This window comes from Orycteropus afer, unplaced genomic scaffold, assembly GCF_000298275.1.
Source record: "Orycteropus afer afer isolate SDZICR_OR568_19922 unplaced genomic scaffold, OryAfe1.0 scaffold00111, whole genome shotgun sequence".
NCBI lineage: Eukaryota > Metazoa > Chordata > Mammalia > Tubulidentata > Orycteropodidae > Orycteropus > Orycteropus afer.
Genome location: NW_006921698.1, coordinates 7,363,717 through 7,375,312, shown reverse-complemented (window position 1 = coordinate 7,375,312; position 11,596 = coordinate 7,363,717). Strand labels below are relative to the sequence as shown.

Here is an 11,596-nt window from a genome sequence, read left to right as displayed (position 1 = left end):
AAAAAAAAAAAAAAAAACATAAGAAAAGGCAAATGCATAGAGACCCAAATTTATTAGTGGTTACCAGGGGCAGAGGGAGAGGGGAGGGGTTAATGATGATGAAAAAAATCATTGTTTAAGGGTAGGATTGCATAGTGGAGTATTACAATTGCTGTCAATAAATTGTACACCTGTGAAAGTTGACTTGATAAAAGTTGTGTGATAGATATATTTGCAGCAATGACAAAAAAAATTAGCTGTAAAATTAAGCACCTCATGGGATTTGATTCCTTAGTTTGGAGGTTAAGAGTCGTGGTTTCATGGGACATTGCAGTTAATTAGCCTTATAATGTGCTTAGTGCTTGTGTTTTACCTCTTAGTTCATAGTGTCTTGGGTCTTAAAAGTTTGCAAACAGCCATCTAAGGCATAACAATTGGTCTTCATTCCTGGAGCATCAGAGGAAGAAGGAGAGTCGGGAATAGCAGGAAAATATGGAATGTGTTGGTAATTCATTCCATGAGCAACTGCCTCCTTTGCCATGAGACCCAAAGAACTGGATGGTGTCCAGCTACCATTGCTGAACATTTTGATCAAAGATTCCATGGAAGAATCCTGATCAAAAGGAGGAAAATTAGAAAAAAATTTCAAATTCTTATGGACTCTTGACTTTTAGGAGAGTGGATGAAGGTTGAACCCCTGAAACTACTGCCCTGAGATAATCTTGAAACCTTAAACCAAAAATATCCCCTGAAGTCATCTTAAAACCAAAAACGGTTTAGCTTAACTAGTAAAAAAAGGTCTGCCTTGAGTATTATGCACTTTGAAGAACTATCTATATGGGATCAAACTGACAACAGCCAACTCAAAAGATTAGATAGGAACCTTAGGGAGGCAGTGAGTTTATTTTAACCGGAAAGGAATAACTCAGAAAAGGAGGGTGAGGTTGGTTGTATAACTCAAAGAATGTGACCAATGTCACTAAATTGTACATGTGGAAACTGTTGAATTGATACATGCTTTGCTATGTATATTCTAAAATACGTCAACAAAATAAAATTTAGGGGGAAGAAAATAGTCTAACACTCAATAAAGGAGACACCTATGGTAATCTGTTGGATCAGCAGAACAAGAATGGATGCTACAGAAAGGGAACCTGAGATTGATGTATTTTCCTGTGGATTTTTTGTCTTCCTAAGTACAAAGTTCTTACTGTCTTTTCCAGAAAAGGAGATCAGTGCCTGGTTGTAGTGTTTCTGATAGGATTATGTACAGAGGGCCCAGGAAGCTTTGCGCGCTATTTACCTCTGCCAAAGCCAACATAATCTTCCTGTTCCCTTTTTCTGGACACATACCTCAGGCACATTAGATGGGTGAGCCTTCTTTATTTTCCCAATTTAAAATATTTCATCTCCCTATAAAGCATGATTGACTCATTCATTCACAAACAGCTACTGAATACCTATTTTGTGCAAGGCCCCGTTCTGGGGATATAGTAACATAACTTTATGTAAACAAGAAAGCACAGACCCTGACTTCGTGGTTCTCACAGTCTATTGAAGGTGAAGGATATTAAAGAATTGGCAAATAATCACTAAATAAGAATTGGGATAAATGCTCTGAAGGAGATATTCAAGGGGCAGTGAGAGCATTGACAAGGGCGCTGAACCAGGCTGGGGATGTGAGGGGCGACCTCCTTAGGAAGGGACATTTGATCTGAACCTTGAAGTATGAATTGTGTTCACTAAAAATACCTGCCTTTTTTCTCCCCCTCTTCTTTACCTTTCTCCTGTCTCTCTTTGCCTTCACCAAACACCTAGATTATAATCATTTTTCACTTACAGGCTATAAACGAACAATTAGTTATCTCACCTCTCTTTACAAGATTAGAGGAAGCACATCTTCCACAACTCACATTTAGCACCTTGCTTTTTGTGTTTTCAGCAACTCAAGCACCCCAACCTTGTCAACCTCCTTGAGGTCTTCAGGAGGAAACGGAAGCTTCACTTGGTGTTTGAGTATTGTGACCACACAGTTCTCCATGAGTTGGACAGATATCAAAGAGGGTGAGTGATCAGTCCCTTACTTTCTACAGGGGGAAATTTAAAAATGACAAAACAAAACAACAACAAAAAAGAATTTATGAGGAAAAATTAGCAATGACCCTTTTTAACATTAAGCAAAAACAGTATTTTTACACATTTCTCCTGCCGGGAGAGCAATTTACCAAACGTGTTGAGAATGATTTTGTAAATAATCATTTTAATGAAGAAACCAGCAGCAGCTTTGTTAGGTTGCACTTGATTTCTTTTATGTGTTACCTCTGCAAAGAAGCTAGGAAAGAAACTAGGAAAGACTCTAGGAAAGGAAAAAAAGAGCTCTGGTAGCATAGTGCCTAAGGCATTTGACTGCTAACCAGAAGGCTGGCGGTTCAAACCCACCAGACAGTCCTCAGAAGGAAGATGGGGCAATCTACTTCCATAGTGATGCTGCCTTGGAGACCCAAGGAGGGGTCACTATAAGTCGGGTTGACTTGACAGCATATAACAACAACAGTTACTTCTTGCCTGACTAGGCAGCCATAAAGATTTGCAGATTGGAAGAAAGAGTCCAGAGGCAATGGCTAACAGGAAGTTTAAGCATAAAACAAATGTGATATTTCATCCAAAGCAACCTGGATGCTGTATTAATCAGGACTCTGGTAGTGTGGCGGGTAAGGCACTTGACTGCTAACCAGAAGGTGAGCGGTTCAAACCCACCAGTTGCTCTGCTGAAGGAAGATGGGGCCATCTACTTCCATAAAGATTTACAGCCTTGGTAACCCAATGGGGGTCGCTATGAATCAGAAACTACTTGATGGCTGTGAGTTTTATTTGTTTTTTCTTTGGTTGCAAGTGACAAAAAGCCAACTAAAGCAAGTGTAGATGAAAAAAGCAAATGTTGGTAACTGTTCCTGGGAAGGAGGAGAATGACTTCTGGGGCTTCTTTGATCTTATTACACTTCTCTTTCTACCATAGGCAACACATTTGTGTCAATTAGCAGAAGGGTTGGGTAGGTGACAGCTTTTATCCGAAGAGAAAGGGATCCCTCCCTCTGGATGAGGGTTGCCTTTCACCATGGTGACCAGAGTGCTGGCTGGATTTCAGCTCCCACTCATGCCACAGCTGGGCATCCTTGGGCAGGGCATCATAGGTAGTAGCTGTTCTCTTTCTCTCTCTCTTAATTCTTCTATGTGTTGGCTTTATTCTGTCTTATAGATGAACCTTCCCATATTGTGGGGTTTGGAGATACAGAAGGGATTAAAACTCACCCACTGCCATCAAGTCTGTTCCGACTCATAGAGACCCTCTGGACAGAATAGAAGTATTCCATAGGGTTTCCAAGGTTGTAAATCTTTACAGAAATTGACTTCCCATCTTTCTCACATGGAGCAGCTATTGGGTTTGAACTGCTGACCTTTTGGTTAGCAGCCCAGTGCTTAACCACAGCACCACCAGATCTCGTATAGAAGGGTTTCTAAAACCCAAAACCAAACCCATTGCTATTGAGTTGACTCTGACTCATAGTGACTGTATAAGACAGAGTAGAACTATTCCATAGGATTTCCAAGTCTGTAAATCTTTACAGATGCATACTGCCTCATCTTTCTCCTGCAGAGAGGCTGGTAGGTTTGAACTGTCACTCTTTTGGTTAGCAGCTGAGCACTTAATCACTAACTCACCAATGCTCCTTATAAAGCAAAACAAAACAAAACTCACTGCCATCCAGTTGTTCCGACTCATAGTGACCCCTTTGTGTTTCCAAGGTGATAAATCTTCACGGAAGTAGTTTGCACAGTCTTCTTTCCACAGAGTGGCTGGAGGGTTTAAACTACCAACCTTCTGGTTAGCAGTCAAATGCCTTAGGTAGTATGCCACCAGAGCTCCTTATGTTGTTGTTATTGTTGTTATGTGCTGTTGAGTTGGATCCGACTCATAGCTACCCCTCCTTGGGTTTCTGAGGTGGCATCACTATGGAAGTAGATTGCCCAATCTTCCTTCCAAGGAGTCCCTTATTTTATAAATATGTAAAATGGGCCAACCGAAAATGGAGGAGGTGGGCTTTGAAAGTTGAAAGATGGGGAAGATTTAGAGAAGTACCAAAACCAAAAACCAAACTCACTGCTATCAAGTCGAACCCGACTCATAATGACCTCTCCTTGGGTTTGCAAGGCAGTATCACAACAGAAGTAGATTGCCCAACCTTCCTTCCAAGGAGTGGCTGGTGGGTTTGAACCTCCAGCCTTCTGGTTAGCAGTTAAATGCCTCAGGCACTATGCTACCGGAGCTTTTTAGGGAAATACAGCTGGGGAAAAGATATCCTATTCTCTCTCCTTTTGTTATGTTCTTGGGATCCTGGCTTTGGCTGGGGACAATATGAAGAGCACCTGGGAATGGGGCTTTTAGATCAAAGCCACAGAATGACATCCTATCCTAGCTCACTTTCACCCTCTGGTGTGAAGCTGAGTCTCTTCCTCCACCTCCTTCAAGTCTTGGCCAAGGGCTCACTATACCATGTTGTGGTGGTCATACAGGATCTGCCATGACCTCCAGGCAAATGGGATTAAAGTGGCTTGTGGTTTGTTACTGACAATGTCACAGGCTTTTTTTAAAAAATTGTGATTTGAGTGAAAGTTTACAGAGCAAATTCATTTTCCATTCAAACAGTTCATACACATTCTGTTTTGTGACATTGATTACAAGCCCCATAATGAAACAGCTCTCTTCCCACTTCCTTCCTGTGATTACCTTTTCCCTGTGTCCTTCTTTCCTGTGTATTCCTGTTCTCTGAGCTATCTCCCTGTGCAAATGTTGCCCTTCTGATCTCCCATGGTTGATTATTCTAAGGAGAGTACCTACCTGGTATAATTGTTTACTTTGTAGGCCTATCTGTTGTTGGGCTGGAAGCCGGGACAGTGCATTCAATTACAGGCCCAAAGGGTGACTAGGGGCCATAGTTTCAGGGGTTTCACCAGTCTCTATCAGACTATCAGACCAGTCTTTTTTTTTTTTTTTTTTATGATTTTGAGACTATCAGACCTAGTCTTTTTTTTTTTTTTTTTATGATTTTGAGTTTTATTCCACATTTTTCTCCCACTCTATCTAGGATCTCCTATTCTGATCCCTCTCCAAGCAGCTGACGGTGGTAGCTGGGCACCATCTAGTTCTGGGGTCAGAGTCATGTAGGCTGAGGTTCCCATGGACCACTAGTCCCTGGGACTAATTGTTTCCATGCACCTTTGATTTTCTTCATTCTCCTTTGTTCCGAATGAGAAAAGACCAATTGTTCCATTTTAGATGGCTTCACAAGCATTTAAAACCCCAGTTGCTACTCACCAAAGTGGGAAGTAGAACAGTGTTTTTGTGTAGTATGTTATGCCAGTTGTACTTGATGTCCCCCTCCACGTCACAAGACTATGCAGGTTCCAGAATGTTAATATATGTAGTCAGAGAGTGCCAAGTGGACAGCAACTCCCTTTAGAAAGTCACTGATATGGAGGAATGATGTGTTCAAGGGAGGAAACATTTACTATATTGATATTTGCTCTTTTCACAGCTTACAATGAACACTTCAGTTAAGTTCTTTTGTATCAGTTGCTCATGGCTACACGGTGCTTTGGAGATGGTGAATGGAATTTGATCGATATTGTTAGGTTGAATGACTTGGAACACTGATCAGTGAGGGTTGGGAGCAATCAGCAGTCAGTTCTCTTTTTGTACATAATGCTGAGCAAAAGAACAGGACAGGCTAATGGGTGCCTGGGTTTTGAAAGCAGATTTTTTATGTTTGTGGTTGAAATACTTTATACCTTTTCCAAGAAACAGAATGCTTTTTAATGTGGGGTGGGGTAGAGAAGAGAGAAGCTAGTAGATACATGGATGGTTAATTACAAACAACCCCATTTCCAAATGATAAAATGCCACGGTTTGTCAAATACAAGATTTACTTAAGGAACATTAGTGAATGAGTGAGTTTGAAAATTAAGACTTATTCTTAGCCAGATCATATCCATTTATATTGAAGTTTAGGGATTTGTCTTTTTTGATTGTTTTAAAAAGTCACTTTTTATTTTACTGAATACTTAGCAATTCTCCCATCTATTTTAAATGCTATTTCAAATGTTTGTCATCAGTAAGGAGTAGATATCTTTATGTCAACCAAAGATTCTGAAATTCATAGAAAAACATTTTTTTAGGAGATGTTATATTATAAATAAAACTTTGTACGTACATTCCCAGTAAATGTGAGTGAGTATCATCTATGTGATTTGGGGTACGTTGCTTACAGGTGTCCTCACCTGTGAGCCCTGGCTACACAGTGTTTAAGAGCTCGACTGCTAACTGAAGAGTTGGTGGTTTTGACCCACCAGTCACTCCTCAGAAAAAGGATGTGGCAGTCTGCTTCCATAAAAATAAAAAACCCACTGCCATCGAGTTGATTCCGACTCATAGTGACCCTACAGGACAGAGTAGAACTACCCCATAGGTTTCCAAGGATGTAAATCTTTACTGAAGGAGATTGCCCATCTTTCTCCCATGAGTGGCTGGTGGGTTCAAACCACCAACCTTTTGGTTAGCAGCCCAATGCCTTAACCACAGTGTGGTAGTTAAATTTATATGTCAACTTGGCTGGGCAGCTGGTGATAGTTATTCCCCATGATGAAACTGGCAGTCAACTCCATGGTGGGATCTACCACAAGTAGCTGAGTAGCTGTCTTTGGGATGTGGTCTGCTTCCGTATATAAGAAACAGCTTTGGGAATGGTCTCTAGCTTATGGCATGCTTGAACCCTGCATGTAGCCATGTTGTTGTTCTGCAGCCTGCCATGCTCTGCCGACCTTGGGACTCTCAATGTATTTGAATTAATGGCCTGCCATGTGGTTTGGTAACATCAGGACTGTGCCATTTTATTTGTTGACCTTGGGCTTGTTAGCCTCAGCAGCCAGTAGCTACCTGAGTGAAGTGATGCCTCTAGCTTCAGTGGGCCGGGAGTAAGAGGCAGAGCTGAAGCCCAAGGTCAAGGCGCTTTCACACAGCCCCTAGAGCCTGGAACTTTGAACTCAGACTTCTAGCCTCCCGAACTGTAAGAGAATGAACTCCTGTTTCTTAAGGCCATCCCATTGGTGGTATATTCTTGTCAGAGTGGCACTAGGTAACCAAAACACACCATGTTACCAGAATTCCTACTATAAAGATTACAGCATTGGAAAATCTATGGGAGCAGTTCTACTCTGCCTTACAAGGTTGCTATGAGTAGGAATTTACTTGACAGCGGTGGGTTTTGGGTAAGATTTAAGGGGCCTTCCAGCTTTTCAGTGCTAAGAATTGGTGACCCTAGGGGTCAGAAGTCTTCAGTTCTCCTTTAGTTTCATGTTTGGTGTGTTAGATAATATCCGCAAAGGTACTTCAGGTGTTTTCCTTGCCCAGTGCCAGGTTGCATCTTCCTTAGGTTTGCACACTTACCCTAAGTGTTCTGTGATCACTTACTATAGTTCTAAATTCTGTTGTTGTGTGCCATGAAGTTGATTCTGACTCATTGTGACCCTGAAGGACAGAGTAGAACTGCCCCATAGGGTTTCCTTCTTTACGGAAGCAAGTTCCCAGGTCTTTTCTCCTTATGAGCCACTGGTTCATTCTAACCAGTGACCTTCAGTTAGCAGTTGAGTGCTTAACCATTGTGCACCAGGACTTCTATGTATTTCTAAATACAAGTTTCAAAAATACAAAGCTGCTCATGCCATTTCCTTACATAAAATCCTTAAATAGCTTCACAAAGCTTACAGGTATAATGAAAACCCCTAGCATGGGATACAAGCTTTTACTCATTTTATGGTCCATTTCCCAGCAGTTTGCCACATAAAGTATAACCCAGCCACACCAAATCATTTGTGATCTAGACTTCAGTACATGCTGCTTACTCAGCCTAGATTGCTGTACCTTCTCTACTTGACTGGCAACCTCCTGCTTGTTCCTCAAATGCAGCTAAGACATGCCTCCTTATGATGCTTATCTTAATATCACTCATTTTCCCCAGTCTTTTTAATAGTTTCTCAGTATACTTTTCCATAAGGATAATTACATCAGGTAATCAATTCATCAGTTCCATTCTTTTTTCTTGGTCATATCCTGCCTTTAGATGCTACCCCTCAACCCCAGAAGCTTATAGAATCTTTGTTCCTACCATTCTGAATTATAAAACTTATGGTCCCTCACATGGGTTTATTTTCATCCATTATGCTGGACGCTTGTTGAACCCTTTATGCCTGAGACATTTTTAAAAAAATTGTTGTGTTGCTGATTTCCTGCCCTTTGTTTTCTCTATTTTCTTTTTCTGGACCTCCTATTATTTAGAGATTGGACTCTGGGGCTGGTCCTCTCATTTTCTTATAGTGCCTTGTTCTTGTTTCATAGATGCAACAACTTTCCTTTTCTCTTTGAGGATATTCTTCACCCTCCACAGTCTCTATTTCTTTAAAGTTGTTATTTATTTGTTATTATTATTATTATTATTTTAGTGTTTTCTCCTTAGAGGCTTGCTTTCTTATTAGAGGCTTTCCTTGAATATCACATAATCTTGGTTTGTATGCTCATGGTTAAGACTAGGAACTATTGGAAGCTCTGAGTTTATGGATAGGACTTGTCAACTCTACATTTCACTATGGGGTGATCTGGCTGAGCCAAATGTTCAGGGAACACCAGTGTCAGAATCTTCAGATCTTTCCTTCTGAGCTGCTTCCAAAAAGTCTTCGAGTATTTTGCCTGGAATGTCAGAGTGAAGGTTTGGCCACCAGCTTTCTCAAAGTTTGCTGAGGGGAGAGGTCTGGTGAGGGGAGAGCCTTCAACGTGCAGTATGTATACTATCTCTTAAACCACTGTTTTGGGAACAGTATTCACAGCCTCAACTGTGCCAAAGATCCTCAATTTTATCCTCTCCACAAACAACTTGAGACTTTCACCTGGTAGAGGAAAGGGATTTCCTACTGGAAATCATCCAATGCCATCCACTGCCATTTAATCGGATCTGACTCATAGCAACCCCGATTGGATTTCCAAGGCTGCCAATCTTTATGGAAGTAGATTGCCCCATCTTTCTTCCACAGAACTACAGGTGGATTTGAACCACTGAGCTTTGGGTGAGCAAACAAATGCCTTATCCACTACACCACCAGAGCTCCTTGGAAGAGAGGAGAGGGTATAGGAATTTAATTGTTTCCCAAATAAGTTTTACCAACTCTTCCTTCATACCCAGTTCCATAGATATCTTGGCAGCCAGTTCCTGAGTATTTTGAGGATTCTTTGGGTTAAACTGTTTCATTCTGAGCTTTCCCCTAGGCTCACTTACCCTGCAGCTTTCCAGGAACTATTAAATCAGGTATCAGCCATCCAAATGCTTTCCAGATTACAGAATATGTCATTATTGTATCATCTCCAGTTCTTCTTAATCTTGAGGGGTTTCATCCTTAACAACCCTCTTCATTGTAGTTTTAATCAGGTTTAGGGAGGGAGTCAAATTAGATGAATTTGTTCAATTCACCGTCGTAATCCAGAATTCCTTTGAAACACTTTCTTCATTTGGCTTCTGTGACGCTTTTCTCCTGAGTAACATCTTATCTCACTCAATGCTCTTTGCTGAGTCTCACTCCTCTTTCTGAGTTCTAAATGTTGAAGGATTTCTGGGCTTACTTCTGACCTCTTTTCTTCTGCATTCACTCCTTAAATAACTCCAACCAGTCTCAGGACTCTAAATACCATTGATATACTTATGCCTCCCAAATTTATATTTCCTGCCCTGACCTTTCTTCTGAATTCAGAACTGTCTACTCAGAGTTTCTCTTAGGTTATCATAGGAGCATTTCAAATGCTCTACCTTCCCCTTCCCAAGACCTAGTCCTCCCCCAGTGCTCTTCCTCAGTAAAAGGGACCACCAGGTACCAGCTACTCGGTTGAGCATTGTTCCTTAATTCTTCTCTCACATCCAATCTGTCAGAAAACCTTAGAGGCTCTGTTTATTATTATTATTATTGTGTGTGTGTGTGTGTGTGTGTGTATATATATATATCACGTTTGGCAACTCACAATTTAGTGATATCAATCATAATCAATCATGTTATACAACCATCACCAATATCTATTGCCAAATTTCCTATCACCATAAACAGAAACTCAATGCTTCCTAAACACTGACTCCCACTTACCTACTCCTCCTGCCCCTGTTAACCTCTAGTAAGTCTTAGAAGCTCTGTTTTTAAAGTAGAGCTCAAATCTGGGTACTTCTCACAGTTTTAACAGCTAACTACCTCAGATGTCTCCATAACCAGAGATACTATCCAGATGATCCTATATCAGATAGAACTTCTTCCATCACCCTCTGTGTGTGCACATACATGCATTCATAGCATGTATGTCTGTATGCATGTTTATGAACATACATACATAAAAATATATATGTTGTTGTTGTTGTTGTTATGTGCCGTCGAGTCGGCCCCGACTCATAGCGACCCCTCCTTGGGTTTCCGAGGCAGTTATCACTACGGAAGTAGGATTGCCCAACCTTCCTTCCGAGGAGTGGCTGGTGGGTTTGAACCGCCAGCCGTCTGGTTAGCAGACAAGTGTCTTAGCCACTATGCTACCAGAGCTCCCAAAAATATATATAGAGAGATGTATATAGATATATATATAGAGAGAAAATGATAAATTTGTGACATGTTAACAATAGGCATTCTTTGTACCATTCTGATTCTTGCAACTTTTCTGAAAATTTGAAATTATTTCCAAATTAAAAGCTAAAGTATATTGAGTTAGTAATGTTGTCATAGGAATTCATCTAGTATTTACAAGAGTCTTAAAGTTATGTTAATGATGCTGAGATATACTTTACAGTTTGAGGATCAGAATTTTTTTTCATATTTTAAACAATCTCAAATTTTGAGAAAACCAGCAGGTGCAATATGTAGAACTTTTTTCCCTAACCTATTTGAAAACATGTTACCAGCATCATGCCCCATTACCCCTCCGTGCACTAGTGTGTATCATTATTAATTTCAGTCCTCCCAGTGTCCTCAGTTTGACTAGTAGGGGCCTTTCAAACTGGTTTGTATGTCCTTTTGATATCTCCCTCACTTTTTGTGAAAGTTCTTTACCTTCCGGCACAACAGTGTGTTCATCTTGTTTCTTTCCTTCCCCCAAAATAGAACCAGTCATTTCTTCAAAGAGCTCTTCTTCCTTTTAGTAGAGAACTGTATTTAGAAACCAAGATATCAGCTCTAAGTGTCCTCATTGCTATTGGGGTGTTACTACTCCAAGGTTTTCTCAGTGAATAGCGGTTGAGAATATTACATATGTATATCCAGTTCCAGTTCAAAACTACAGGACATATTTTATTTTCCATCTTTTCCATATTTGTAAGGCCCTCCTTCAACAGTGAAAAATCTGCTTCTATTTTCATGTCAGCATGTTGCAGCTAAAAGTGATCTTAGAGATAGAGTCTGAAGCCTTCACTTTCTAGATGAAACTGAGGCTACTAGGACATTAGTACAGAGTTTTTACATTTAAGAATTGTGTGACAATATGTTCAAAATT

General features: G+C 40.6%; 1 protein-coding gene across 1 annotated transcript in view; it reads left to right on the top strand.

Moving 5' to 3' along the window:
* CDKL1 (cyclin dependent kinase like 1) overlaps nucleotides 1–11,596 on the top strand; it is an 82,329-nt gene that overhangs the window by 46,089 nt on the left and 24,644 nt on the right. Inside the window, exon 2 of the mRNA XM_007943688.2 lies at nucleotides 1,922–2,043. Coding sequence (XP_007941879.1) covers nucleotides 1,922–2,043 — 122 coding nt within the window. The remainder of the gene's footprint in view (nucleotides 1–1,921; nucleotides 2,044–11,596) is intronic.